A 26,673-nucleotide genomic window follows, 5' to 3' on the forward strand; every position below is an offset into this window, starting at 1 on the left:
TCAGCCAAATTTCTCCAATGCCAGCCAGAAAACAAATCAAATTGGACACAACCTTTATTAGTGCACAGGTCTGTAGCTACAACCCTGACAGCTCCTGTACTACCAGGGCTTGGAGGTAGCAGCTGGAACTCATTTGCTTCAGCTCCACCACCAAGGGGTTTGTTTTTCCTTCCCTCCTTCCACTTGCCTGCTAAAACATGAGGCCTGTGTCCAGTACATAGTGCCCCTGCAAATCCTCCATGAAGCCCCTTCTTAGGTGCAAAGTCCATGGAGGACTGGAGGGACTCCCCACCTGCCAGTCCAGGGAGGCATTGTTAAGGGGAGGTGTAACAAAAAAGACATCCTGTGTCCTTGGAACAGAAACATCCTTGTGGTTTGAAGGGCTGGAGCCTTCCCATTCTCTGTCCTTGGAGCCCTGGCCCTGCTATAGTGCCTATTCAGGCAGTTCCATGTCTAGAGCTCCAAAGCCCCCATTCTGCACCCCAGCTCAGCGCTGCTCCTCCTGGTCCCGGGGTTTCCGGGCCAGCTGTGGGTTGAACTGAGAATTGTAGCAGCGTCTCCTGTCGTCCATCTCCACTTCCTCCCTGCAGCTGACTGACCCTCCCCGCATCCCAGCCAGCAGGGCTTCTGCCTTGGCTCGCTCTGCCTTCTCTCGCTGCAGCCGCTCCTGCCTTAGCTCCTCCAGGGAAGTGGGGCCAGAGGTCCTGGGATAAAAAGCAAGGGGTTAACATCCTCCTGACAGTTGGAGTGAGGGCTGGCTGGGAGCAGAAATGGTATGCAGGACATGAAGAGGGGAAGGGAAAGCAGTACAAGACTTCCCACTTGGCCTCCCACCCCTTATAGGGACAAGAGAAAGGAGTGACAGGCTGTGGGCCCTGTGGCCTGAAGTTGCTGGCATATGTAGGTAGAAGTCTACAGCACAGGCCCAGCCCTGCTCCAGTAAACCGAATACCAGGATCCAGCCCTGCTCATGTCCCACTCACCCCACTCCCTTTCTTTCCTCTTTGCGCCTGTCCTTCTCCTTGTGCCTCTCCTTTTCTTTCTTGTGTTTCTTTTGTTCCCCTTTCTTCTTCCGCAGGTACTTCTCCATCTCTATGAGGGGGTCCAGCTTCCCCTTCAGCTTCTCATCCCTGACCATGTCAGCTGCCTCCTTGCTGCAGTCTGGGGCCTCCTGGTACCAGGGTGGGTTGGTTTGGGCCTCAGCTGAACTCTGTCCCAGATATGTCAGCAGCCCAATGGCCTTCTCCTGGTGCTCCTGTGCATGGGAGGGGTATGATAGGAGTCTGAATGGAGGGGTATTCTTTTTAAGTGCAGCCTATGGGGGTGGATACTCCCTCCACTGGCCTCAAGGCCTGAGGCCCGTACTCGGGAGATACAGCTCTAAGATTTTGAGGGGTAGGGGATGGACACACCAGGGTGCAAATGCTGTGGGGCCATGGCCAAGCACAGCTGTAATCGGGGCAGGGGGGATGGACAGTGGAGTCACATCCCTGCCCCATCAGAGCCCCAGAGTGGTATGGAAGAGCTTCCATATGAGGAGAACTAAAGAGCTAGGCCTGTTCAACTTAAAAAGAGAGCTGCATGAGAGGGGACATGAGAAGGGTTTACAAAATAATAAATCCATGTCTACTTTCTTTTCACCATTTAGTATTTGCTGTCACTCATGATACAAGAACTAAGGGTCACAAAATGAAAGTGGCAGGCAGTAAGTTTAAAGGAACCTCTTTTTCACACACTGTGCAACTCAAGTTGAGAACCCGTTGCCAGCAGATGTAGTGGAAGCTGACAGCCACATTAAAAAAGCAACTGGACAAGTTCTTGGAGGAAAAGTGCAGCAGTAGCTATTGAGCCTGGGAGTTAGCAATATAGCCTGTGAATCAGAGCTTCCTGGACCTCAAATGCTGGGAGGCTGCAAGCAACAGAGGAACAATGGGAAAAGCCCTAGTCATGCCCTGTTTACTCGTCAGCATCTGCACTCTGCCTGCACGATGCAGGGGACTGGGCACAATGCACCTATAGGGTGACCCAGTCAATGACAGCTCTTATGAGTGGGGGCATCCCATCCCCACAGGTGTCCGATCAGGTCCCCTGGGGCCTCAGATGTGCCAACCTTCTTTCATTACCTTCTCCTTAAGCTTCTCCTCCTCATACTCCTTGTTCCCTGCCTTGCTGCCCTTGCCATCCTCCAGGTCACGGAAGAGGTCGACGTGATGTGGCTGCTCACCGCAGAGGGCCAGCTCCGAGCTGCTATCGGGCTCCGGCAGGGCCAAGAGCCGTGCCTTCTTCCTCAGAAACTTGGTCCGTGCCTGCAGGGGGGACACGGCTGTCAAGGGAAGGAGGGGGGTTCAGGGCCAGGACCTGCAGGACTCTATGGCTCGTTCAGTGTTGGGCCTTGGGGAAGGGGGCCAGCCCCAGGGCAGCTGGGGGGTACTACTGCTGTGCATAATAAAGGCAGCAGGGATCTGGGCTGAGATTCCACAAATTCATGTCACCCAAGGGCAAAGGTAGCTGCAGACATGGAGGAGGCAGCGTGGAGCCCACAGGGCCCTGGGGTTCTTGTCCAACGGGGGAGCTGAAATCCACACTGCTGGAAGAAGGAATGTGGCCCAGAGGCCTCCCCCTCCAGCCTCAGGGGGGGCACTTCCTAGGGAAGGATCTCTTCCTTGCCCTCTGCCCCCCAGCTGGAAGCAGTACAATCTAGCTTCTTTCCTCTCTCCCCCTGCCATTAGTACAGTTTATTCCACTTTTCTTTTATCCTTGACGCAATTCAGAAGTGGTTCAAACCAGCTCCCTCCTCTCCCCCTCCCCGCACTTTAGTCCCCAGCGATTTTCTGCGCCCCGCCCCCTCGGGAAATGGTTTGGCTCAGATTTCTGCTCCTAACATCCCTCCAAAATGGTTTAAGGCACGAGCCATCTGAGTCACGTGACCAACCCGCATGCGCCCGGGGGGGGGCGGGCTCCGCGCCTGCGCAGTGACTCACCTCCTGCTCGGCCAGCAAGGCCCGAGCCTGCCGCTGCTGCCGCTCATCCTCGGCCTGGGCCTCGTCCCGCCGCACCCGGGCCACATTGTCTTTGTTTCGCACGTGCCAAGACTTCTTGGGGAGGATGTTCATGTTTGTGCTGCAGGTAGGCTTCTCCCGTCGCTTCCGCTTCCGGGTCACGAACCCACTGGCTGATTGGCTTGCTGCGTTCTTTATCTCATTGGTGCACTAAAGTCCCCCCCACTCCCCTCGGCGCGATGTCTGCTTGGCTGCAAGGGATTCCGCCCTCGCTCTCTGATTGGAGAGCAAAACTGTGCGCTCCTTGATTGGTGCGTGATTATCCCGCCTCCCCCCCCCACCAAATTCGTGCCTGCCCCAGCGTGCGTGCTGATTGGCCTGCGGAAGCCGCCTCCCTCCCACCGGGATACTGCCCCTTCTCTCCTCACACCCACTTAACTCACCTCCCTATCTGGATTGGCTTCCTCACCTCCCTGCCCAGCCTCCTCGTCCCTGATTGGTGCACCAGAGCCACGCCCCCTGCCACAGCCCCTTGATTGGAACCACAAGACCAAACCCCACCCAGAACCATGTAATTTCTGATTGGATCCTACTACTCCTGCCTGTTGACACATTCCTGGCCCCGCCCCCACGTGAGCCCCCTTCCACCCTAGGGCCCCTAGGGGAGGCCTGAGGTCACTGCTGCGGGTGATCACTCATTCGCTGCCAGATCCAGGTCATGAACATACATGTGTGTGCACATGTGCCCACGCCCACCAAACCTCCCCTTCAGTGTCCTTCCCTCCCAGAGGCGTGAAGGCTGAGTTGCGATGTGGTAATGCCATGGCATATCCCATGGAGTGGCAGTGCCTGTCGCGGCATAGCAGCCCGGTAGCGCACCCTGTAGCAACCCCAGGGTCCTAGAGTCCTTCTCTCCCCTTCTCTCACTGCTCCCCTACCACCCGTCTCTGCTGGTGACGCTTGGCCCCCAGCAGCTCAGGAGCCCACAGAGAGCCGTGGCCAATTGTAGGGGGTGAAAAAACACTCCGGTTGACAGAGAGAGAGAGAGAAAGCTGTCATGTGATTGGTGAAGCTGGGGCAGTGCTGCCCCTGGGGAAGGAAAGGCAGGTGTAGGGTACAGAGTCCAAGGAAAAAAATCTTGGGGACCATTTTCTGCAAAGAGCCACAGCGGGGAGGAGTGGAGCTGTGGTCCACAATCCCTGCTAACAGCTTGCCTGGGGAAACCCATAACGTCTGGAGGCCAATGGACTTCACCTGGGTATGGATGGAGGTTTGATTGTTTCTGGTTCCCAGCTGTTGAATTTCACCTCCTGTTTATTCACCCTGCTGTTCCAGGCACTTACAGCAGCAGAACTCAGCCTGTCTTGTCCAGCCCAACTTTTCTATGGCTTTTGGTGATTCTCTGATGGGCAGGATGAATGGCACGGGGCCAGTTCATGGGTTGGATCCCACGCATGTGGTCTGTCTGTGGGGCTGATCCAGCACAGGGGCAGTCCATGGGTGCGATCCATATCATCCAGTGCCGGGGGGGTCCCCATGGATCTAGATATTTGGCACCAGGGGGAACGGTGGCAGCCGGAGCTGCAGCCCTTAACGCTGCTACCACTTCCCTGTTGCCAAATTCCCAAACCCGTGGGGAGCTCCGCAGGCCATAGGTTGAGCACCACTGACGTATAGCTGTTTCCTTGGCTTCCAGGACTAAACTGAGCAGTGTCACTGTGTGCTTCTTAACAGGTCTCCGTGCCCCACCCCAGAGATGGCTGCAGCTCGGGGTCAGCTAAGAGATTTCTACGTACAGCCTCAAAAACTTTGGTGCTGTCCCAGTGACTGCAGCTTCCATCCACTGGGGCCAGGGTTTGGCATGGGGAAGTGCAATTGCTTTGGCAGGTGCGGATCCAGGGCAGGTGCAGAATCATCATGAAATCAACTGGAGGAGAGTTTCCCCCATCAGCAGGGGGGTGGGGAGCAAATGGTGCCCCCTCAGCTCAGCTCTGTGATCTGGTTCACCAAGAAGACTTTGTCTCTGCCCTCCTGCAAGGGGAGCGAAACCCAGCTGGGTCAGTACTGCTGCCTTCAATTATCTCAGGGGCCCACCTCCCCTGGTATGCCAGGTCCAGGAACCTGGCTAGTGGTCAAAGCAGGCACAGTTATGCCCATGGGGGAAGTTTCCTTGTCAGCAGCAAGAAGATGAAGCTTTTGGCTTCACTCTTCAGGGTGTCCTGCTGGTTAGTGCTGTTCCTGGGGCTTAGATCCCAGATCAGAGCCAGTAGAGGGGAATGTACCCCTCTCCATCCCCATCCCAGGCAGCCAGAACCCTGCCCTAGCCCCAGGATGTGACTCACCAGCTGCAGCTGCATCTTGAGCTCCTTGACCAGGCGGCTGTAGGAGTCAGCGAGAGCCATCAGGTAGAACAGGAAGATGCTGTGGGGGAGGAGGGGACCGGCAGGGACTGAATTAGGGGTTGGCATCAAGTGATGGCTTGGGCAGGGGCCTGGCAGGGGGTACTGAGAGGAGGGAAAGGGAGCTCTGTGGACTGGGAGAGAGGCGCTGCTGTGCATGTGTGTGGGTATGCACCTGTGCACATGCGTATATAACTCCTTCACCATCCCCACAGCATCCCTGCTCTCTGTGTACTCTCAGCCGAGGGAGATTCCCCAGCCTTCTCAGCCCTCCTCAGCCTAGCCTAAATTCTCACCACAGGAGCAGGAAGAGTGGCACGATGAAGCCCAGTGAGCCCACAAAGTAGAAGAAGCCCCTGGCCAGCTCAGGCAGCCCGTCAATGGCCAACAAGGCAGCATTCCACATAGATGACTCAGCCCGGAAGGGGCCGCAGGCTTGGGACGGTGGGAGGCTGCATGAGAGAAAGAGGAGAGGGGGGACTGGTCAGGGAGAGGAGAGGAAAACTTGGACATGGGAGAGAGTAGGACCTTGGCCCTTAGGCAAGGAGTGAAAAGAACTGGGGCTGTAGCAACCAGGCAGGGGTGCGTGACAGGACTCAGCCCCTGGGGAACAAGCCAGGCACTGAGTGATGCCACTGCCCAACCCCTGCTCCCCCTGGCACAGGAAGATCAGAGAGGGGAGCAGGAACAGGGTGGGACTGTCAGTGTGGGGGTTGGACTCACGCAAAGATGCTGTATAGCGCCGGCACCCAGGAGATGGCCAGGCCCAGCAGCAGGACCAGTAGGAAGAAGAAGTTGGAGCTGGAGGCGCGGAAGGTCCGGTCGCCAGGACGGCAGTTGGAGAAAAGGGTGAGCTGTGGGGAGGGGAGAAAGGGATGGGTCCACAGGGGAGGAGAGAACCCAGGGGTCCTGGCTCCTAGAGCTCCCTGTTCTAACCCACTCATCTCTCAGAGCTGAGACAGAACCCAGGCGTCCTGGCTCCCAGGCCCCACCGCCCTGCTCTAACCCACCAGACCCCTCCGCTCCTCCTAGGGCCAGGAGAGGATCCAGGCATCTGGGGCGCACCTTCTTGAGGTAGAAGAGGAGGATGTACTTGAGGGTGTTGAGCAGGGGCAGAAGCGGGCAGAAGGAGGCACCGACCCAGCACACAGTCTGGCCGTACACCAGGTCCAGCACATTGGTGGGCACCAGGAACTCTTGTTGCCCCCAAAGCCGGGCAAGCAACACAGGGCCGTGGCTTACCAGGATCCTGGGGGAGGGAGATGAGGTGACAGGGCCTGGCCCTCTGCTCTCTGACTCAGCCCCATGGGCTCCTTGCCCTGACTCTCCAGAACCCCACTACACCCTCCCTGCCCAGCCTGGCCCAGCCCAGCCCAGCCTCCCCCTACACCCAACTGCTCATTCCTTACAAGCTTCTCCAGTCCCCACTTCCAGCTCTCCCTTACAAGTTCCCCCAGTCATTTCCACCCTACCCTGGACACTCTCCACAGCCCTTCCAACCCACAGCTCATCCCCCAGCCTCTGTCCTGCCAGGTCCCACCCCCTCTCACTTGCGGGGGAACTCCACCAGCAGTGTCACCAGCAGCATGGTCAGCAGGTCAAACACCAGCAGCTTGTACATCTCCTGCCCCACCCGGGTCTCCCAGCACTGTGGGGAGACACATCATGGCATTGTCTTGCAGTCAAGTCTGCTCCCTCCAGCCTCTCTATTCTAACCGACTCCACTTCTCCAGCTGGGAGACAACCCAGGTGCCCTGGCCTCACCGGGAAGTGCTGGTGGTTGTAGCCACAGGTACGGCAATCAAAGGCCTCGGTCTGCCCGTGGCAGGTGATCTGCATCCAGAGGGAGACAAGCAGGACCACAAGGCTGGCAAGGCGCAGGAAGACACTCCTGTCCAGGCAGAGGAGGAAGACAGAGGCGGTTAGAGGGGCCATGGAATGGCAAAACGAGGCAGGATGTGGCAGGGCTCCTCCCATCCCTGGTACCTGACAAGGGTTAATTTGATTTCTTGGCTGAACGGGTATTGCTCCAGGCGTACCAGGACCCCAAAGGCCATAGGCACTACCAGGTTGGCTCCCGTGATGATGATGGAGGGCAGGTAGGAGACCAGCAGTTCCCAGAAAGCCTTGCTCTTGGACTGTGCGACACTCTGCTGCAGGGGAGAAATGGGGGGAGGTAACTACAGCCCTCAGCGAGAGCAGGTCCTTCCCATGCCCCCTGACAGCTGCAGTGCCCTGGGGAGCGGACACCAGCCCTGTCCATGGCAGTGAGGGGTGCCAGTGGGGCTGGGGGAGCCCAGGGCAGGGCTGGGAGCTTTGGGTTGGGAGTGAGGGGCACCAGCAGGGCAGGGAGAGCTGAAGACAGGGAAGCCTGGGGGCTATGCATCAGGACTGACAGGTACCAGCATTGTGGTGGGGTGTTACCTGGCTGAGCGTGCTCTGTGAGTACTCAGTGGCCAGGTAGATGCAGTAGAAAGCCACTCCCAGCAGGGCAACCACCAGTAGGTTGACGAGGCCGCGCAGGGTATAGAGCCAGGCACGCTGGGCTGGGCTGCGCTGGGCCATAGCGCGGCGAGAAGCCTCCTCTTCCAGGTCCAACTGGGGGGACACATATGGCTCAGCGCAGAACCACCCAGCCCCTGTGCCAGGCCCCCTGAATCCCCCTCCAACATGCCCCAGCCCCTGCCCACCCATGGGTCTATGCACCAGCCCTCCCCACCTCTTGGTCTTTACAGCAGAACTCTGTAGACACTGGTCCATACACCAGCCCCTCTCCCCTCCCCCCATTCTGCTCCAGCTGTGCCTGGCCTCACCTTCAGCTCATAGCGAATGCTGTTGTGCTTCCAGATGGCAGCAGGTGGGTGTGTCAAGCCAAAGTCCCAGCCAGCAAAGACCTTGATGCTGTAGGTGCTCAGGGCCCCATCCTCACTCACCAGGCCACGCTTGAGGAGGTGCACAGATCTGGGGGTAGAGTGGGGCTGTGGAGAGAGGCTTGGGGCAGGCATCCTTGCCCATCATGAGCACAGCTGCCTGTGGGGTAGGGCACAGTAGGGGCTGAGGCCTGGCTGTGTTGCAGCCACCTTGGGTGAGTATAACTAGAGGCTTTAATCGCTGATGGCCGGCTGATCAGACCTGCCAGCAGAGGGAAAGTGCTCGGGTTACACGGCCAAAGCGTGATAGGACCGTTCCATCTTCTGCACCCGCTATGCATGGAATAATTGTATGAACCAACCAGATCCTAATGGCTGCCAGGGGAAACCAGCCCTGGAAGATGTCACATCCACTGATAGAAGTGCTCTAGAGGATGCTCTGGTCCCTTTGAAGGTAGGTCGGGGGAAGGCTGTGTGGAGCGTTCCTGGGGCAGTGACTGTAAGGAGAGGACTCCCTGCCACAAGGGGGGAATAGAGGACCCGGGTGGACTGTGACTGAGGGGTGGTTGACCTCAGGGGATTTTCCAGGGAATGCTATGTGGGTGAAGTGGCAACCTGAATGTAGGAAAAGGGTTTGGTCAGTTTTATACCTCATCCCTTCCCCCACCCCACCCCTTTTTTTTTTTTTTTTTAATGCCATTTGTTCTTCCATGTAATAAACCATTTTGTATTTCTGTTACATCACCAAACTGCCTGTGGTACATTGCGATTTCTGGGCAAATTCATAACCTGGGCATACCCATTCAGCACAGTGGGGGACCAGCAGGCTTATACAAATCCAGGGTGTATCTCTGGGATCACCCTGACACCCCAGGGTTTTGCCATAGACATGATGCTTAACTTATCTCCCAGACTTGAAACTCCCAGGAGGCTCCCAACTGAGCTTGTTGTATCTTTCAGGAAGCAGGAAACTCGGTTAAAAGCAAAAGCTTCATTAAACTAAGGAGAAGGGGGAGGGAGGCCTGCTAGAAGCTGACACCTTGCTAAGCCAAATTTTCACTGAAGCCAGACAGTGTCAGGGACACAGAGTCTCTAGTGCAGTGGTGGCCAGTGGTCTCTGGGGCAGCCCCATGGCCCAGATGCGGCTCCAGTTCTGGCCTGCAGGCCTTATCTTGGTCACCCCTGCTCTAGTGTCTCCAACACAGCACTGAGGTGCAGCCACTTCTGAGGTGGGGCATATGGGAAGGCTGTCCCCACAAGAGCAGGGGGGTCCTCACCTGTGGACAATCCAGACCAGGCAGAGCAGGAAGTAGCAGAGCACAGCGAGTAGGTAGGCCAGCGAGATGTTGTAGGAGAAGCCGACGACATCCACCGCAGAGTTTTGGTAGTAACCGTAGAACAGGTACGTGAGTTCCATGAACCCCTACAGAAAGGCACTGAGCTTGGACTTGGGGCTTGGCTTCCCTGTGGGGGGACAGGCCCCAATCTGGGCCCAGGGCTGGCTCAGGGGGCAAGGGTATGCTAGAGGGTCTTTCCCATCCAGGGGACTGCAGTTTCCATTGGGAGGTGGTTGATGTTGGAATGGGCAGTGTTGGGGGGTGGAGTTTCCCTTCACCCTGTGCCCTCTCAGGGACTGGTCCAGAGCATGGACCCACAGCTAGACCCTCCCTAAGTCCACTCTGAAGGCCAGGGGGGCTGCTCTGGGGGCCCTGCACTTACTGTGCCTGAGAGCAGGTCCATGATGTAGGTGAAGTAGCTGACCAGGCCCCGGGGGTTGGGGTCATATCCCATGCAGGGGCTGTTTGCTGGGCAGAGGGAGAGAGAGAAATCACCCCCTGCTTGAGACAAGACTCAGGTGTCCAGGCTGCCATTCCAGACCACAGCCTGTACCATGGAGGCTGGGATCCTGGCATTCAAGCTCCCAGTCCATGGTGCAGTCTCTGGTCCCTCACATACTAGGGATAGATCTGGGCTTCCATCCCTGCTTCCTGCTCTCACTAGGGGGAGGACTCAGGTGTCCAGGCTCTGTCCCTGACAGCACATTGGTGTGAGGCCAAGTGCTGGGCTCCCCAGTGCTCCACTCCCACATCACATCAGGGAGAGGATCCTTAATCCCACACTCTTGCCAGCAAGAAAACCCGGGTGTCCAGACTGCTGTAAACTGTCTGGTGCCACCCTGCCAAGAGGATCCAGGTGTCCAGGGCACCCTCTTGGATGTACCTGTGAGGTTAGCCCGCTCAGTCTGGTTCAGCCTCAGTGCTTCAAAGGTGATGCTGGGGGCCACGACAAAGCCCCCGATGAAGAGGGCACCCACCAGGTTGAGCAGTACCAGGAAGCGCAGGAAGTTGAAGTAGGCCTCGATGCCAGTCCCAAAGTGGCCTGGGTAGAGGACATGGGCTGTAGCTCACAGCACACCCACCCCAGCAAAGGCATCCCAGGCTGAGGGAGGAGGGGGTGACCAGCAGAGGGTGATCTGGGGAGGGTGTGTGTATGTGGGGGGGGGGGGGGGGTGACCAGCAGGGGGTGCCCCAGGCTGGGAGAAGAGGGTCTGTGGAGGGTTTGGGGCCTTTGGTGGAGACAAGGCACACTGTGGCTTGGGGGGGGGGGCATCTCCACTCTGAGGCAGGGGACGTGTTTCTGACGGGTGTTTCTCCTACCTTCAATGCAGGTCAGGGAGCTCCTCCAGAGCTGGGTGTGGAGCAGGATGCTGCCAACCTTTCTCCGCAGGCGCTGCTGTCCTGCCTGCCACTGCTGCCAGCGTGTGTGCTGCCCAGCCTGTTTCTGTGCCTGCAGCCTAGGGCAGGAGGCAGTGTTACCCCATGCAGGCCCTACGTCCCACATCCCACCTTGGCACCCAAGCTTCCAGCACACCGCCACCCCCTGGTGCTGTAACCCACCAGATGCCAGTCTCCATCCAGAGCTGTGCGAGAACCCAGACATTCTGGCTCCCAGAACTGCCCCCAACCCTCAGTGCTAGTCTATTAGCTCTCCCACACTGCTTCCCCGCCATAGCTGGGCTACCACTGCCCAAGGTGTCTGGCCTGGCAAAGGGTGCCCATGGGTACCTGTGTCTCCGTTTCTCTGCCATGCACAGGGGCAGCTGCTGCAGGGCAATTGTCTCCATGTCTGCTGCCACTTCCTCCTTGGAGCCCTCACTCCCCCAGGTCTGGGGGATCCCCTGGGGTGCCCGCTCCCCCAGCACAGCCCCCCAGGCCAAGGCCTTGTCCCCACGGAAGCGCAGTGTGGCATTGCTTGGCAGCTGGTGGAAGAGGACTGAGGGGGGCTGATGCCCCCAGGTCCCAGCTGGAGAGGGCAGGAGAGGAGCTGAGAGTGTAGTTGGGGTGGAGGAGGAGAGAAAATACAGCTAGCTATGCCCCCCCCCCCCCAAGTCATTGGGGTCCAGCTATGGGATTGGACACAGGAGTCCAGGGTGCTGTGTTGGGGGGGATAGGAGGGGGGTAGAATCTGTTTGCCAGAGCTGAGTCCCAGAGACTTGCATTAGTGTCCCCAAGGAGTTTTGTTGTTGCAGGGAATAGGTGGGGATGATGACAGGCACTGCCCACTTGCTGGAGGCAGGACCCAGAAATCCAGGAGTGGAGGATGGGAGGGAAGGCTGTCTTGCCCCCATTACCATGGGGGTCATATCAAAGCCAGTGCCTCCTGTGGGGAGAAGGAGGCTCCCAGCCCCCTTTCCTGCCCCACCCCTACCTGCCCACTTGGATCCCGTCTCCTCCTCCCAGTGCCGGTCCATGGTGGAGACCTGTGGTCCTGTCCCTGTCCTGGCCCTGCCAGGAGCCTAAAAGGAGGAAGTGCGGGCAGTGCTGGGCACAGTGCCAAGGCCCAACCAGGGCTTAATTATTGTCAGCTGAGCCGCACCTAGAGACAAGGAATGGCAGGGGCGGATCCTCCCTGGGGTAGGTGGGCAGGGCCTGGGATTGCCCCCCTCCCCCGGTTCTTTGAGACCCTGCTCCCCCAGCAGGGCACACCCCAGGATGCTAAGGGGGAGAGGGGATCAGGCAGCTGTGCTATGCTAGGCAGGTATGTCTGTGTTGTACATACTTCTGTTTCCTCCTACAGTGGGGAAAGCATGGGCTAAAGGGGCAATGTAGCTAGGGTTGCTTTCGGACAGGACAAGCGGAAGCTTCAGGATTGCTGGCACCCTGGTAGCGCTGTTACCCTGTCTCATGCTGGCATGGCTGGGAGCACTCAGGAGGCTTGTGGCCTGGAGGTTGAACAAATGGGTGCTGGGTGGGCAGGAGGGTGCAGGGAGGAACTGACACAACTACTTCGGGGCCAGGAACTGGGGATAGGGGGACAGCCTAATCCTGTGGGAGCAGGGAAACCTCTAGCTGGACCCCCTTCACCCAACACCTCTACTGAGGCAGAGGTATCTCTTTGCTGCTTGGGACTTCAGGTTGTGCTTGTTCCCCCTGGTAACATGTGAAATCTTTCTCTTGGGAGTGAAGCTGGATGCTGGGAACCAAAGCCACAGTGAATGTGGGGCAACCCACAGGTTGGGGTCTAGAGGTCACATCTATGCTGACCTTGCAGGACACCAGAGACCAGACAAAGCTACAGCCCTCCCAAATAGATGGCCCCCAATCCCAACTTCCCAAGGACTCCACGATAAAAGTAACTCACAGCACCACAGAAGGGGCTCAGTGTTTTATTGGACCAGCCACCGCTACCACGGGAAACACAAACCCCCAAGGCAGGGGGATCCTGGTGAGAGGCCCCCAGCACCCCTCACTCCCACCCTCAACCAGCTACCTCCTCTCCACCCAAGCCCCTGCCTTGCTTGCCCCCTATTCCCTCCCAACCCTCCCTTCCCTCCCCTGTACCCCAGTTTGTAAAAAAATGCAGCATTAATTTAAACCAGGTTAAGCACTTAAAAAAAGAGGAAAAAGGGGAGACCACAGGACAGGGCAACCTTCCCCAGCCCCAGAAGTCCCCAGGCACTCTAGCAGTCCCCGGGCGCGCACAGGCCAGCTGCCTCCAGGCCCAACCCTGGGAAATGCTCCTCACCTCCCTGCACCCTTGAGCCAGGAGGGGAAGGCCACAGCATCCCTTCCCCCCCCCCCCCCCCCCATGCCCCTGACAGGGAGGAAGCAGGAGCAGTGGGTGCTGCAGCCCAGGACACCCCTAACACTGGCATCTGAGGGACAGATGGACATTTAAGCAGGGGACAGAGATAAAGCGTAGTGGGGGCAGCTTCACTCCCAAGATAGTAGTTTGGGGGCAAAAGCCCCTCCGAGGAGAGGCGATGCGCCTCCCATGGAGTGAGGCCCTGCTTTCAGGGGTGTCCCCCCACCCTGAGATAGGAGGGGCAGTATTTCTTCCCTGCAGCCAGCCAGCCAGGGGAGTGAGGACCCACAGGAAGAGGGGGAGACTCATGATGGAAGGGGACCCTGTCTGCTACCCTCTCCCTCCAGGAGCTGCTCACCACCCCTCACTCCTGGTGCTGCCACTCTGGAGCAGAAGGTCCTTTTTTGGCCCCATCCTCCTTGCCCTGGGGACTTGTGGCATGGGGGCCCCTGCCCAGCACCTTGGCCAGAAGCAAGAGGGCAACAGCTAGCCCATGGATGCAGAAGTAGACAGAGTGCCAGTAGTGCACAGTGTCCTGGAAGGAAAGGAGCACAAAACCCATGCACATGTAATCATAGGCCCGCATCTTGAGGAACCACTGGACCCAGTCGCCGCCCAGGCGTCCCCGGGCTGACAGGCGCCCCCGCAGTGCTGCCTCCATGGCACCCTCTGCTGCCAGGCACAGTGGGATGGTCAGGAAGCTCAGGTAGTAGCCAGGGTGGATGCCATGCCAGTAGGCTGAGATCAGCATGGTCCAGGCACTCCTGGGGGGGTGGGAGACACAGGGCTAGTTCTGAGGAGCCCTGAGCATCCCACTCCATGCATCAGCTCCCTGGAGGCCTTGATCTGACACCTCTGCTCTGAGCTACCCCTTACAGTCCCTACCACTTGAGTCCTGAGATGCCTCATTTCTCCCACCCCAGCTCTCAGCACCCTCGGCTCCTGGTCCATATGTGGCATATGACTGATTTACTGATGTGGCAGATCTGAGAGTCCCTGATCACTCACCCCTAATCACCCCTAATGTCGCTGATAGTCATCACAACCACCCCTGTCTCAGTGACCCTCCCCCAACTCCATGCCCCCAAGGCAGCCATCTTAACCTCCCAGAGACACCCGCCCCCACCATCAGTCCATAAGCCTCCCTACAAATACCTTTCCTTGGAGCTATTCACTCCTCCATGAAGTGACCCCCCCACAGCCTCTTCCCCCTCCCACCCCAAGATCCCTCTTCCCATAGGCTTTAGCCTCCCCACAACATGGCCCCCCAGTCCTGTGACCCCTACCCACCCCAGACTCACCGCAGCACATAGGACCCAAAGGGGGCACTCTTGTAGATGTACTGGGCCAGCCACCACTGCACCGTCATGTTCCAGTACCGCATCCCATCCTTGACACGCACGCAGAAGTCAGTGCCATGTGGGTCAATGTTTTTGATGGTCTCATAGTCATACTCACAGGGTGCCCCATCCTCTGAGCTGGGGGAGGGGAACAGCTCAAGTCATGACAGCACCTCACTGTGGAGCTGGATCAGGGCTACAATGCCCTGGAAGGGGAACAGTTCTTGCCCCTATCCCACTCCTCAAGCCAACCAGAGCCTCGCCCTGGAGCTGGGTAAAGGTAGGCATCCCCTAGAGGGGAAAGGCCCCTGCCCCTCACCTCTCAGGGGGTGTGTAGTCGGTCGTGGGACCACTCCCAGAGCGGGCCCGGGCAGTAGTAGGGTAGGCACCAAAGGCAGCAGCAATGCAGGCACACTCGGCACACAGCCAGGCCACGTAGAAGCGCATGCGGAAGACAAAGAAGACTGGCGTCATGTAGAAGAGGCGGAAGGGCAGGGACCGAGCCTCGAAGGCCTCGCTGCGAACATATTCCAGTGGAAACAGCTCTGACACCCCCAGGAAGAGCAGCCCAAACACTGGCACCAGACGTGCCCGTGCCAGCAGGGGGCGCCAGCTGGGGATGGCCATGGAGTTTGGCTGGTGCAGCCAGTCATAATGGGTCCTGTAACGGTAGAAAGGACCTGGGGGGAGGAGCACATGGGGTGGGAACAGGGAAGATTATCAGGAGGAGTGAGATGTGTTTAGTGGCAAGGGGGGTAGATTGTGGAGTAAGAAAGGAAAAAAATGGGAGGGGAAATGAGGAAAGGAGACAATAGGAAAGAAGGAAAGAAATTGAGAGGAAAGAAAAAGAAAAAGGAAAGGAAGAGATGGGATGGACCATGTGGAAGAATCATAAAGAAATCAGTCTGGAAGGGACCTGCCTAAGGCAGGATCATAAGAGAGAAGAGACTGAATGTGGGGAAATGATCTTGTTAGCAGATGGAAGTTATTAGCTGTGTCAGTCTGAAGTGCGGCAGAAGGCAGGGTGGAAATGCACCTTACAGACTATTATTTAATTGTTCTGTAAGGTGTGTCTCTACCCTGCTTTCTGTCGTCTTAGTAGATGCCGTGCCCCTCCCTGAGGCTGGACAGAACCCAGGTGTCCTGGCTTCCAGCCCCCTGCTCCAAACCTCACTCCCCTCCCAAGCTGGGATGGACCCCAGGCATCCTGGCTCCCAGCCCACCACAGGATGCCCCTCGTACCAGTCATGAGTCCCACATAGCAGTAGCTGTAGCAGAGAATCTCCATCAGCCCTGGCTTGCTGGGGATCAGACCAATCACAGGGTTCTTGGAGAAAGATGTCACTTCCTGCTTCTTGGCCAGGCTGAACTCCTGCACTTCATGGGCCAAGCTCACCATCTGGGACAACGGGAAAGAACCAGGGAGCAGGTGCCCGCCTAGACCCACCTGGTGCAGCAGCATGGACCCCCTAGGGGATGCCTTCCCCCACCCCCCCACCCACCTTGAGCGTGAGCAGCAGCTGTACAGCATTGGTGTAGGGCGTGGGGGTCGGCAGTCCAAAGACTGTCACCATCCGGAAGAAGAGCAGGTAGGAGAAGGTCCAGCCCAGCGTCAGGTAGTGGCATGACCTGGGGATGGAGGTGACGGGGGATGGTCACCCCAGTTACTGCCCATACCCCCAGAACCTCTCACTCCTGCCATCCTCTCCCCCACCCCACAACCCCCTGCTTTCTTCCCACAGCCCCCAGCCACGCCCAGTCCATCTCACCCCTCCCAGGATCCTCTGCTTTACCCACACTCCTGGACTTTGCTGGTTGACCCATGGGGCAGGGGAAGGGGGGCTAACAAAAGGAAGCTGTTTCACAGCGGGCAATTCAAGTGTGGAACTCGTTGCCACCAGAGGTGGTGGAAGCTGGCAGCTGAGCCAGATTCAGAAAGGGACTGAACCAACCCTTGGAGGAAAGGGGCATGGATAGCAATTGAGTACAGGAGTGAGGGGCACAGCCCTCGAATCAGAACCTCCTGAACCTTAAATGCTGGAGGCTGCAAGTGAGAGAGGAACAGTGGCAAAAACCTTGGTCATGTCATGTCCGCTTTCCCTTCCAGCACCCGCTCTCTGCCCCTGTGTGACACAGGCCTATCTGATGTGCCAGGGAACATGGGCCTAAGCCCACCAAGGCAAACTATAAGTCTCCCTTGTTAAAGGGAGGCCACTACAGGCACGCCAACCGACTCCTTGGGACAAATGGAAAACGAAAGATGGGAGCGAGGTCACATTAATAACACATGCCTCAAGGGGGGACACTGAGCAGACCACACCAGAGTGCCCGCTGGCCCTTGAACGAGTCCGAGGAGCCACTACACACTGCCCAGTGATACTCTGCCCAGAAATGTGAGCGCTGTGAGATACAGGCTGGGCAATATGGACCCGCGGGGTGACCCTGTCACTGGCAGCTAAGATAGGTCTGTGTAGAACCAGCCCTGACATGTCCCACCCCAGAGGCAGCTGCGTCTCAGCCCCAGACCATCAGTGGTAGGTCTCATGTTCTTACTTCTCCCCCCTCCTGCTGCTGTGGGCTGGCCTTCACCCCTTTTCCTGTTTTCTTCCCTATTTGGCCCCAGTTATCACTTGACTTAGTGCCCTCAGACTAAGCGGGATTTATAGTTTTACTTGGTGGGTATTGCCCATGTTTCCTGTGCACATCAGATGGCCTGCCGCCATGGGGGTCGGGGGTTTCTCAGAACCAGAGTGTCAGCTGCAGCCAGGGCTGGGGACTGGGACTGGCCTGGGCCCCTGGTCCTGCTGCACTTGAAACCTGGTGGTTCCCAGCCAGAGGGTCGTGCCCTCCACTCAGGGCTACTGTAGTTGGCATCAGGAAGGGGTTTTACCCCCGATGAGCTTGGTTTTGGGGGGGGGGGTGAGTGTTGCCTTCCTCTGTAACAGGGGTGGCAGCCTCTACCGGGGATCTCCTGAGTGTTTACTAACACCCTGAATACTAATGAGCTGAATAGGAGCCACAATGTTGTGACAGCAGCCAGGGTGGGGGGAAGGACAACTTCCTCACGCCCCGCACCCGCGCACTCTGGCCCTCAGGAAGTTTTAGCAACCGCGGTTCTGACTTGGCTCCGGCCGGACGTGGCACCGCGCCTGCGCGGGCGCTGCCTGCTAGCTCCCAGGCCAGTTTCAGCTCCAGCCGTTCCGGCGAGCACGGGACGGGGGCGCGCCAGAGAGGGGCTCGCACTGCTCGGAGGAGGTTTCTCCGCGGCTTTTGAGAGGGTTGTTACTACATCAAGTACTTGTTATGGGGGGAGTAACTCCCCGAGGGCTTGAGGAGGCGGAGGAGCCGCGGGCAGGGGAAGGGAAGCAGGGAAGCAACCCCCCCCCGATCAGGCCACAACCGCAGGCCCGGGCCCGGCGCTAGCCCCGCTGCACCTGGACCCGTGTACCTGGGCGCGAGGCGCAGGAGCAGGCCGGTGCCGAGCACAGTGAGCAGCGAATGCAGCGCGTGCAGGCGGCAGGTGAGGAGCGTCAGCAGCAGCCCCGCGCCCGCCGCGCCCAGCTGCTTCCCGCGCGGCCCTGCGGAGAGCAACGGACACCTTAGTCTCGGCCCGCCCCCACCCCCACCCCCATCCCCATCCCCCCATACCCACCCCCATCCCCCCATACCCACCCGCCCGCTTGAAGACGAAGCCGACGGGCACGGAGACGAGCAGCACGGCCAGGTACGTGCACTCCTCCGGGCTCATGGCGCCGCGACAGCTCAGCTCAGCTCAGCCCGGGCCTGGGGCCAGGGCCACTGCCCCCCGGCACCGCCCCCGCTCTGCTAGTGGCCAGCGGGGCTGTCACTCACGGCGCAGCCCCCATCCCCGCCTGGGCAGCCGCAGATAGGCGGAGCAGGCTGGTGGGTGTGGCCCTTTGATAGCTAGTTTCCTACGATCCCCTGGGTGCGCGCAGAGGTGTGAGTGCGGGTGGCCCTTTAAGAACCGGCTTCCCACAACCCCTTGCGGGAGGACATAGCCCTAACAGAAAAGGTTTCCCAGAATTACTTGCCAGGCGGAGCTGGGTTCAGGGGGTGGAATGGGGTGTGTGGACCTTTAAGGAAAGGTTTCCCAACAGCCCCCTGTGGGAAGGACCTGGCAGTGGAGGACCTTTCAACAAGGGTTTCCCGGCATCCTCTGGGGTTAGGGGGCGGGTGTCTCTGAGAAGCGTCCCTGGAATGATGTAACGGGATTCCTTGGGCAGGGGCTCCCCCCACGTGTTTTCTTGGCTGTTCTGGGGCGGCCCCGTGTGCCCCGCCCCTACCCTGGAGCCGGCTGCATCTCGGGGCCGCTTGTTCCTCGCAGCCCTGCCCAGGGGCGCCGGGGCCATGCTCCGCATCCACGTGCTGGCGGGGCAGGCTCTGGTGTGGCGCTTCGAGGACGCCCGGGAGATCCGGGAGCGGCACCGGCTGGTGGGGACCCTGGTGGGGGCGCTGGCCCGGACGCCACGCCAGAACGTGCGGCTAGGGCTGCCCCTGCAGCTGCTCCCAGAGGAGGCCCGGCTGCTGGCTGAGATGGGGGCTGCCGTGCTAGTGAGGAGCGCTGATGCCCAGCCCCAGGGGCAGTCGGCCCAGGTGAGCGACCCAGAGGCCTGTACCAGCCCCAGGTGGTAGGGGTAAGGTAGGGGCCTTCCCCCTCTAGGGGATGCCGACCCTGGGGTGGAGGTACTGGCTGTGCTGCTGTTGCCATCCAAGCCCTGACCTTCCTTCCCTGAGCCCAGGCATCCGAGGGGCAGCTGTACGAGCAGGGGCTGGAAGAGAGCTACCAGGAGCAACGGCGCTTGGCTGCACAGGAGCGCTGGGCCCAGCTGGCAAACCTGGCAGAGTGCATCGCACAGGGCCGTGCCCGCAAGCAGCAGCAGCGGGGGAAGCTGCCAGGTGGGATCCCTGGGGAAACTTGGTTGCTAGCCTAGGAAGGAGCCACGCTGTGGGTAGTGGGGCAGGGGTCACCTGGCAGCAAGTGGGGCAGCAGAGAGCACAGACAACAGGGCAGGGTGCTAGGCCTTGGGCACCATGCTGTGGGGAGTGAGCTGGTGCCATGCTGCAGGGAGAAGTGCAGGGAACACCCTGGTAGTCAGTGCTGACCCTGGTGCCCTAGTGCAGTGCCATGGGGGGTTAGTGAAGCGAGGAGGGGCCCTATTCAGCCCCATGAGTTTTCACGTCCATTGTACGTATTCTGCATAGCAGCCCCTGCAGCCACCCCAGAGGCAGCTGCATCTCTGTGCTGGGCATAGTCTTCTCACTCTCTCTCCATTCCCAGACACTGCCCCATTGCCAGGACCCACGGAGGAACAGGAGCATTTGGAGTCAGCTTTTGTCTTCCCCCATGAGTCCATGATGGTGCAGCTGCCCACGGTATGGCCCTGCCCTGGACAAGAGGAGCAGGTGGACTGGACCCAGCCCTCGCGGGACTGGCCTCATGCTGGGCACCAGGAGCATGAGACCCGGTACTGTGTCTTCCGGGACCTGTGGGGCAGAGGGTACTACGTGACCAGTGGCAGCAAGTTTGGTGGTGATTTCCTTGTCTACCCAGGTGAGTTGTGGCAGGGCTTACTGCCCAGGCTTGGAGTGGAGCTAGCTTTGAGGAAGGGGCAGTGGAGTGGGGATTACTAAAAGATACATGGATAAAGGGGACTGACAAGGTATCACTATTACCCCACAGAGGGCAGTGGTGGGTCCAGAGAAGGGGTGAGGCAGCCAGTGGTGGAAGGTGTTAGGGAGGCTCCTGGCATGGGGCTGGTGACTGGCACTGCCCCAAGGGCCCCCCTCCTTGACCTCTGTGCTTCTTCCCTACCAGGGGACCCCATGCGCTTCCATGCCCATTACATTGCCCTGTGCTGCCCCCCAGGGGCACCACTCCCACTCTGTGACATTGTGGCAGCTGCACGCCTCGGCACCAGTGTCAAGAAGACAGTACTGCTGTGCTCGGCTGGTGAGGATGGGGTCGTGATTTACACCTCCCTGCAATGGAGTGGGCTGCAGTGATCAGGGTGGGGGGTGTCCCTGCCCACTGGACAAAGAGCTGGGGCTGTGGGTCAGTCAGCCCCTGCCCTCCCTCCCAAAAGCCCATCCATGGACCCCAGTGGTGGCATCTGCACTGGCCAGTTAGGGACTGATGCCACAGGAAATGGCTCTGGGTCTGATCTCCCAGGTGGGAACAGGACAGGTGTGTGGGATGAACTGACAGTAAGAGTGGGGTCAGGAGTGAGGGGTACCAGCAGGGCTGGGGGTTCCCCCCCACTGACAGAATCCAGGGGAGTTAATATTTTTGTATTTTAATTAAAACATCTGGACAAAAAAAGAATCTTTCAGTACACTCATGGCTCATCCTATGTGTGACCTCCCTCTCCATACTCCCCCCCCCCCCAAAAAAAACAACCAAACCCCAAAAACAAAAAAACAACACCTGAGGCAGCCTTTGGAGACAGCTGTAGAAGCCCCTCCTCATCCCTGGGGCAGTTGACATGTAGCTGAGCAGGGCTGGTCTGTGCCCCCCAGCCAGGGAGGGGGTAGTGGGACAGGCCTGGCTTCCAAAGGTTCCCTGCAGGGCCATGCACAGCTCTTCCCACCATGCTCGAGCCAGGCTGTCTGCACCCCCCTGCCCCAGGGGCCAGGCAGGTTCAGTCCCTGCACCTATGCCACAGACCCCTCCTTGGCTTTCATGTGGCCAGTGTCCTGTCCTAGGGCTTGTACCCCCTATGGGCATGGGGCAGGGCCTTTCCCTTACTATCATTCAAGGGAGTAAGTCCCCCACTCCCTGCAAGGGAGTGCAAAATGGTAGTACCCAAGAAGGGAGTTGGACTATTCCAACTTCCTTCCTTGGGGAACAGAAGGGATTGCCAGGAAGAGGATGCCTTCCCCACACCCCCTCTGCAGGTGGTAGTGCCTGTTCTCACCGGCTCTGGAGCAACCCAACTACTGTGGGGGTGGAATTTGAATAAAATTTGTGTTCCCTCTTTAAATGGGAAAACTGAAACCAGAGAGAGGTTTTGTCCCCACCCCCATACGAGTGGTGGCTACCAGGTCTGGAAGGATCCATCTGGAAGGATCCCAGCATAAAGAAGGGAACTGAGAATTTGCACACCCCCCCCCCCTTGTCACACTCTGAATGACCCAAGTACAATATATGGTTGGTAAACTACTGGTCAGCATCACCGAGGCCACAGCTCTTCAGGACAAGGTGCAGCCCAGCTCCAGTTGGACACAAGGTTCCCTGATGCTGAATGCAAGTTTCCACTCCCAGCTGAGCTAGCGGATTCCCCCATTCAGTGCTGTGAAAGCTGGCACAGTCCATAAGCAAGGGGGGCGGAATTAGACAGTTTTGCTAGTCCCCTTATTCTGCACAATGGTAGTAACCACTGCCCAGTGGGGAGGAGAGATGACGCTGATGCTGCTTCATACAATCCATGGCTACTCCATCTGCAGAGAGAAGGGGGTGGGGAAGAGACACTCCTAACTGCTGCTGACTCTCCAGACAGTCCCCTCCACCCCTTCTTTCCAGCCAATGTATGTGGTTATGCCTGCTCCTCCCACCCCAACTCCATTCTGGATAATGGTAGCAACTGGCACCTGAAAAAGACAAGGAGGGTGTTATACACCTACTATAAAAACAGACCCCCCCACCTTCTGTGTAACAGTATCTACCAGCAGCACCAACAGAAAAGGAAGTGGGGGTGGGGGGACACAACACTGATCTCCCAAATTGCTCAACATCCCTTTTCTGTGCAATGGTAGAAGCCTGTAACTGGGAGACATCATCTGCAAGGTGGAAGGGAAGGAGGATGCATAGCATGGATGCTGGTTTAAGAGAGAGTGTGCAGGTATCCTGTGCAACGGCAGCCAAAACAGTCCTGGGAGGGAGAGAAGGCAACGCGGTGCTGATGGAGGGGCACTTGGCCATTCCCTGGCTCTGGCAGCCTAGTCCCAAGGCTGTGTGGGGCTGTCCCTGTGCCCCAGCTGCCCCTCCCCAGGGTTACACGCTGATGGTGCGGAAGATGTTGAAGCCGGATAGGGCGGTAGTGATGAGGACACCAGGGCACTGCGGGTGCCAGTGCAGTTCCTTGATGTCGGTCTCGCCCTGGTGCACGAATAGCAGCTGCGGGGGGATGAAGGCCAAGGCCGGGTCATCACTCTCCCCCTCAGCCTCTTGGTCCCGCTCCACAGCCAGATCCCATTGTGTCACCTGGTTGTCAGCCCCTGCAGCTGCCAGCACCCCACTGTCCGTGGGGTGCCACTCCACTGAGGTGATAGGTGCTGTGTGCTGCTTGAATGTGGCCACGCTGGTGCCTTTCTGCAGAAGGAAGAGGGGGAGGGTGAGAGAGGCAGGGGGAGGCCAGGGCTGGGCTGATGTGGTCTGTGGGTTAGGAGAGAGGCAAGGCTTGGGGAAGGTCAGGGCTGGGTTGGCATGGGGCTGCGGGTCAGGAATGAGGGACACCATGCTGACCTGGAACTGGCGCAGGTCCCAGATGCGGATGGTGCCATCATCGCCGCCACTGACAATGAAAGGCTCGTGGCGGTTCCAGCTGATCACGTTGACATCACTGTCATGGGCCTGGCTGGCTGTCAGCATGCAGGCCTGGCTTGGTGCTGCCCGCACATCCCAGATTCGCACTGAGGCGTCGGCCGAACATGAGGCAAACACCTAGGCAGAGTGCAAGGAGTGAGGGGCACCGCATAGCCCACCTCCCTGGACCATCCAGCCTGGTCTTCCACTCCTTTCCCTGCCCCCAGGCCAATTTAACTGAGTATCCTGCCCCAGCTCAGTCCCACAGGCTGTTCACCCTGGTCTCACCAGTGCTTTAGGTTAAGGTCCCTGCTTACTGTGGCTTCAGTGGGTGACCACTGCAGGTCCTCTACAGAGGCCATGTGGGCAGTGAAAGGGCGCTGGTCCACATGCCATGTCCCACCCTCCTTGGGCATCCATAAGTGAATGTTCTTGTTGCAGTCACCTGTGAGGAGACGACCTAAAAAACAGAAGAGGTGGTGGCTACAGCTCTGTAGATGCCCCTCACTGGGTTTCCCCAGCTCTGCCAGTGCTCCACACTCCCAACCTGTGGCCCCTGCTCACCTGCCACTTTAGGAGACCAGTCCAGGGCAAACCCTTCAGTCATATGTCCTGCAAAGGAGAAGAGAGGCTTGATCTTTGCCTGCTCCTCCCGCAGAAAAGTGACCATGGTCTGTGGGTCGGACAGGGCCGCCAGGGGACACTTCAGGTCATAGATTTCCACTTGGCCCTTCTCAGACCACACAGCCGCTATGTGGGCGCTGCCCAGTGAGGTCACCTGCCAAGAATAAAAGAGTTAACTGTGGCTGGGACAGCTAGAGGGAGGGCACATGTGGGGTAGGGAGTCAGCAATACCCTGACACGGTTGATGCCTCCATAGTGGGGGACCATGGCCAGTTCCAGCTGGGGTTTCTTATCCTCCTCCTCCTCTTCTTCACTCTCACTGCTTTCGGACTCAGAGGCAACCTTCCGTGTGCCATGAAGGTTGTGCATCTTCATCACCAGCAGCCTGCCCACAGGAGAGGGACTTGCTGAGGCTACAGACACCCAGGAAACACAGTCGCCAACCAACTCCCAGGGGTGGGGAGGTGGCAGGGACCTTTCTTTTCCAGGTGGCTCCCACCTTGGGCCAACCCTGGGGCAGCAGCACTGGCTGGTGCACAGAGTGGAAATGGGGTGGGCAGCCTATTGTCTCCAGGGGCTGCTGCCCCTGATCCAGGCCTCACCCCCTCCCCCATGCACAGTGCCCTGGATGTGCAATAAGTTCTGCTGAGTCCCAGCCCAGTATCCCAGCTCCAACCCCTGCCCCCTGGCTGGGCGCAGGAGGGTATGTGGGTTGGAGCCAATTCTGGCACTGGTTCCTCCACACCCCCGGGCCTGACCTGTTGGCCTGGGCGGTCTCAGCCTGTGTGCCGGCACAGAGCAGTAGGGACAGGGGGAAGCAGTCACGCCCCTCGCCCAGCGTGTCCCGCACCACGTCAAAGCTCAGGCAAGGGGCACCTATGGGAGGGAAGGAGAGATGGGGTCAGCTCCGAGGCCAGCTCTGCCCCACCGCCTTGGGGCCGTGACTCCCAACCAGCTCTGCCCCCTCTGCCCTAGGGCCCCATTGACCCTCAACCCCTCACCTCCAGGACCTCGGCCCTGTCCTGCCCCTTTTCCCCAGGCCCCGCCCCCACGTGATAAGTCCCTCCCCCAGGCCCTGCCCGCTCGTGCCTAGCCCCGCTCTGTACCGGTGCCCGCGCGCTGGTAGAGCACATAGGCCTCTTCGTCCATGACCAGCTCCTCGCTCTGCCCCGGCGGTGGCGCGCGGCCCGGCACATACACGCGCTGCGCGGGCGCCTGCGGCTCGCCGTCCCCCTCCATCTCCTCCGTGCTGCTGCTGTCGCCGTCCCCATTGTCGTCGCTGAGCCACGCTGGGTCCGCCATCGCAGCACAGGTCAACGCTACTTCCGGGCAGGCGTCGTCTGCCCCACTTCCGCCCTCATGCCGGAAGGCGCGGAGGCGCCATCTTGAGAAGGGGCAGCGTCCGCCATGTTGCGGATGGAACCAGACAACCGCGGCTTGCGTGTTTGAATAGGACTGGGAAAGGGGCGGCCGCCATCTTACAAGTGGGCAATAGCTGTCTGTTCTGCCGCCATTTTGAAATAGGTACTGGCCAGAGGCCCTGGAGAAAAGCTTGGCCGTGGGGCCACCATCTTTGAAAAGGGAAATGAGAAGTGGCCGCCATCCTGACTACGGGAAAGGGTGGCCGAGCGCCATTTTGGGAAATGTAGTCTTCAGGCATCCCTAGACGCCATCTTTACTACGGGCAGGTGTGGTTCCGTGGAAAGCCACCATATTAGAGGGAGCCTCTCCTGCCCTCTAGTCATCGCCATAGCAACAAGAAAGTTTCAATGGTACCATTGCCAAGAAGCAATTAATAGAAGTCAGTGGCATTGCTGTAGCAACAGGAGGCAATGGGTAACATAAAAAGGTTCCTGGGCGACATCATCAGGGCTGGGTTCATGGGGAGGGGGTTGCCTGGTGATGTCAACCCAGGGCTTGATGTCATCACTTGGGGCCAAGTGCCTTTGCTGCCCCTGTTGACATCATCAGCATCCCAGGCTCTCCCAGGGCTCCTGCAGCCCCCTCTGGTTTCCATAGCAACCTGATGGGGATTTATTGACTTCCCCTTCCAAAGTGTGGGCAGAGCCCCCTCCCTGCCCTGCTGGACTCCCCACCAGCCCATACTGTGCTCTGCCCAATACAGGGTCCCATCAGAGCCCCCTGCCCTGCAGCTCAGCACCCAGAAGACTGGGCCTGGGGGCATCCCTGGCTGCCCGCCCTCCTGAGACCCTGCCAGTCCCTGCAGCCTGCACCAGCCCCGCCAAGCACTAAGTGACGTGAGCAATGGGCTCCCTGCAGCGGGCACTTCACGGCTCGTGCACCCAGTCCCCATTACGGGGTCGACCCCTGCGCTTGGCTGAGCACAGTGAATTTCACAGCACAGCGGCTGCAGCTGGAGGCCTTCGGGCCGTTCTCACTTAGGGATTTATGGGCCCTGCAAGAAGGCAGGGAAACACCAGGGAAAGGCTCCCTCCATGCCAGGGCTGAGCTGGGCTGGGAACAATGCAGCACAGTTTCCTCCACCGGGACCCCTGCTATGCCCCCAGCATAAGGCTCCCTGCAGACTCCCTCCCAAGCACAGCACCCAGGCTGAATCCCCCAGCACAGCACCTCCTAGTGGCCCCTGAGGACAGATTCCCCCGCCTACACCCCCCCCAGCAGTGCTCCCACTGCTCCCCCACTGAGCCACTCTAGCAGGGTGTTCTCCAAAGCACCCCGTGCTGAGCTCCCTGGCACCCCCATCCCTGGGCTGCCTGCTGAGAGTGCTCCTGCTGGGATCCCTGTGCCTCTAATGAGCCCTCACCCCCCATCCCCCCAGCCTCACGCTTTGCT

At 59.0% G+C, this 26,673-nt stretch overlaps 5 protein-coding genes across 8 annotated transcripts; 1 reads left to right on the plus strand and 4 right to left on the minus strand.

Annotated features, from left to right (window-relative positions):
* Window positions 1–36: 36 nt before the first annotated feature.
* LENG1 (leukocyte receptor cluster member 1) lies at window positions 37–3,291 on the minus strand. The gene is made up of 4 exons (XM_006277625.4): window positions 2,982–3,291; window positions 2,124–2,306; window positions 984–1,255; window positions 37–704 (listed from the first exon to the last, which is right to left on the minus strand). Exons 1-4 carry the CDS (start codon window positions 3,111–3,113, stop codon window positions 488–490), a joined length of 804 nt encoding a protein of 267 aa, XP_006277687.1. The 5' UTR covers window positions 3,114–3,291; the 3' UTR covers window positions 37–487.
* A 749-nt stretch (window positions 3,292–4,040) lies between these two features.
* Window positions 4,041–12,877, minus strand: TMC4 (transmembrane channel like 4). Of its 2 annotated transcripts, XM_014599772.3 has the most exons (16): window positions 11,977–12,842; window positions 11,334–11,571; window positions 10,926–11,062; window positions 10,489–10,647; window positions 9,988–10,073; window positions 9,546–9,691; window positions 8,212–8,359; window positions 7,823–7,996; window positions 7,385–7,551; window positions 7,163–7,289; window positions 6,949–7,046; window positions 6,464–6,647; window positions 6,122–6,252; window positions 5,695–5,850; window positions 5,342–5,420; window positions 4,041–5,030 (listed from the first exon to the last, which is right to left on the minus strand). In XM_014599772.3, exons 1-16 carry the CDS (start codon window positions 12,017–12,019, stop codon window positions 4,980–4,982), a joined length of 2,124 nt encoding a protein of 707 aa, XP_014455258.1. In that variant the 5' UTR covers window positions 12,020–12,842; the 3' UTR covers window positions 4,041–4,979. The 2 variants fall into 2 exon arrangements, with proteins under 2 accessions (XP_014455258.1, XP_019334618.1); XM_019479073.2 differs by lacking the exon at window positions 5,695–5,850 and having other exon boundaries at window positions 11,977–12,877.
* Window positions 12,878–12,918: 41 nt separating this feature from the next.
* MBOAT7 (membrane bound O-acyltransferase domain containing 7) lies at window positions 12,919–18,450 on the minus strand. Of its 2 annotated transcripts, XM_014599765.3 has the most exons (7): window positions 18,366–18,450; window positions 18,142–18,271; window positions 16,196–16,322; window positions 15,936–16,092; window positions 15,013–15,373; window positions 14,655–14,831; window positions 12,919–14,117 (listed from the first exon to the last, which is right to left on the minus strand). In XM_014599765.3, exons 1-7 carry the CDS (start codon window positions 18,439–18,441, stop codon window positions 13,718–13,720), a joined length of 1,428 nt encoding a protein of 475 aa, XP_014455251.2. In that variant the 5' UTR covers window positions 18,442–18,450; the 3' UTR covers window positions 12,919–13,717. The 2 variants fall into 2 exon arrangements, with proteins under 2 accessions (XP_014455251.2, XP_019334666.1); XM_019479121.2 differs by lacking the exon at window positions 18,142–18,271 and having other exon boundaries at window positions 18,366–18,446.
* TSEN34 (tRNA splicing endonuclease subunit 34) lies at window positions 18,355–21,048 on the plus strand. 2 transcript variants are annotated; one of them, XM_059728093.1, is made up of 5 exons: window positions 18,355–18,417; window positions 19,039–19,307; window positions 19,454–19,610; window positions 19,993–20,265; window positions 20,530–21,048. In XM_059728093.1, exons 2-5 carry the CDS (start codon window positions 19,062–19,064, stop codon window positions 20,715–20,717), a joined length of 864 nt encoding a protein of 287 aa, XP_059584076.1. In that variant the 5' UTR covers window positions 18,355–18,417; window positions 19,039–19,061; the 3' UTR covers window positions 20,718–21,048. The 2 variants fall into 2 exon arrangements, with proteins under 2 accessions (XP_059584076.1, XP_006277707.1); XM_006277645.4 differs by lacking the exon at window positions 18,355–18,417 and having other exon boundaries at window positions 18,834–19,307.
* On the minus strand, window positions 20,992–25,881 carry GRWD1 (glutamate rich WD repeat containing 1). Its single transcript, XM_006277646.4, has 7 exons — window positions 24,966–25,881; window positions 24,618–24,735; window positions 24,091–24,244; window positions 23,800–24,013; window positions 23,553–23,695; window positions 23,176–23,373; window positions 20,992–23,022 (listed from the first exon to the last, which is right to left on the minus strand). The coding sequence occupies exons 1-7, from the start codon at window positions 25,159–25,161 to the stop codon at window positions 22,705–22,707; spliced, it is 1,341 nt and encodes a 446-aa protein (XP_006277708.1). The 5' UTR covers window positions 25,162–25,881; the 3' UTR covers window positions 20,992–22,704.
* Window positions 25,882–26,673: the final 792 nt, after the last annotated feature.

This window comes from Alligator mississippiensis, chromosome 5 (genome assembly GCF_030867095.1).
Source record: "Alligator mississippiensis isolate rAllMis1 chromosome 5, rAllMis1, whole genome shotgun sequence".
Lineage (NCBI taxonomy): Eukaryota > Metazoa > Chordata > Crocodylia > Alligatoridae > Alligator > Alligator mississippiensis.

Excerpts from the sequence above, each read along its gene's own strand:
- LENG1 (XM_006277625.4), bottom strand. The coding sequence starts at position 3,113 with ATGAACATCCTCCCCAAGAAGTCTTGGCACGTGCGAAACAAAGACAAT. Across the intron at positions 2,307-2,981 it reads CCTTGCTGGCCGAGCAGGAG|GCACGGACCAAGTTTCTGAG; the intron begins GTGAGTCACTGC and ends TCCCCCCTGCAG. Across the intron at positions 1,256-2,123 it reads AGGAGAAGCTTAAGGAGAAG|GAGCACCAGGAGAAGGCCAT; the intron begins GTAATGAAAGAA and ends TCCCATGCACAG.
- GRWD1 (XM_006277646.4), bottom strand. The coding sequence starts at position 25,161 with ATGGCGGACCCAGCGTGGCTCAGCGACGACAATGGGGACGGCGACAGC. Across the intron at positions 24,245-24,617 it reads GAGACCGCCCAGGCCAACAG|GCTGCTGGTGATGAAGATGC; the intron begins GTCAGGCCCGGG and ends TCCTGTGGGCAG. Across the intron at positions 23,696-23,799 it reads CTGGTCTCCTAAAGTGGCAG|GTCGTCTCCTCACAGGTGAC; the intron begins GTGAGCAGGGGC and ends TCTGTTTTTTAG.
- MBOAT7 (XM_014599765.3), bottom strand. The coding sequence starts at position 18,441 with ATGAGCCCGGAGGAGTGCACGTACCTGGCCGTGCTGCTCGTCTCCGTG. Across the intron at positions 15,374-15,935 it reads CTATGTGGGACTCATGACTG|GTCCTTTCTACCGTTACAGG; the intron begins GTACGAGGGGCA and ends TCCTCCCCCCAG. Across the intron at positions 14,118-14,654 it reads TTTGGGTCCTATGTGCTGCG|GAGTGCCTGGACCATGCTGA; the intron begins GTGAGTCTGGGG and ends CCACCCCCCCAG.
- TMC4 (XM_014599772.3), bottom strand. The coding sequence starts at position 12,019 with ATGGACCGGCACTGGGAGGAGGAGACGGGATCCAAGTGGGCAG. Across the intron at positions 10,074-10,488 it reads TGAGCGGGCTAACCTCACAG|CAAACAGCCCCTGCATGGGA; the intron begins GTACATCCAAGA and ends CCCTCTGCCCAG. Across the intron at positions 8,360-9,545 it reads CTGGTCTGGATTGTCCACAG|ATCTGTGCACCTCCTCAAGC; the intron begins GTGAGGACCCCC and ends CTCTACCCCCAG.
- TSEN34 (XM_059728093.1), top strand. The coding sequence starts at position 19,062 with ATGCTCCGCATCCACGTGCTGGCGGGGCAGGCTCTGGTGTGGCGCTTC. Across the intron at positions 19,308-19,453 it reads CCCAGGGGCAGTCGGCCCAG|GCATCCGAGGGGCAGCTGTA; the intron begins GTGAGCGACCCA and ends CCCTGAGCCCAG. Across the intron at positions 19,611-19,992 it reads GCAGCGGGGGAAGCTGCCAG|ACACTGCCCCATTGCCAGGA; the intron begins GTGGGATCCCTG and ends CTCCATTCCCAG.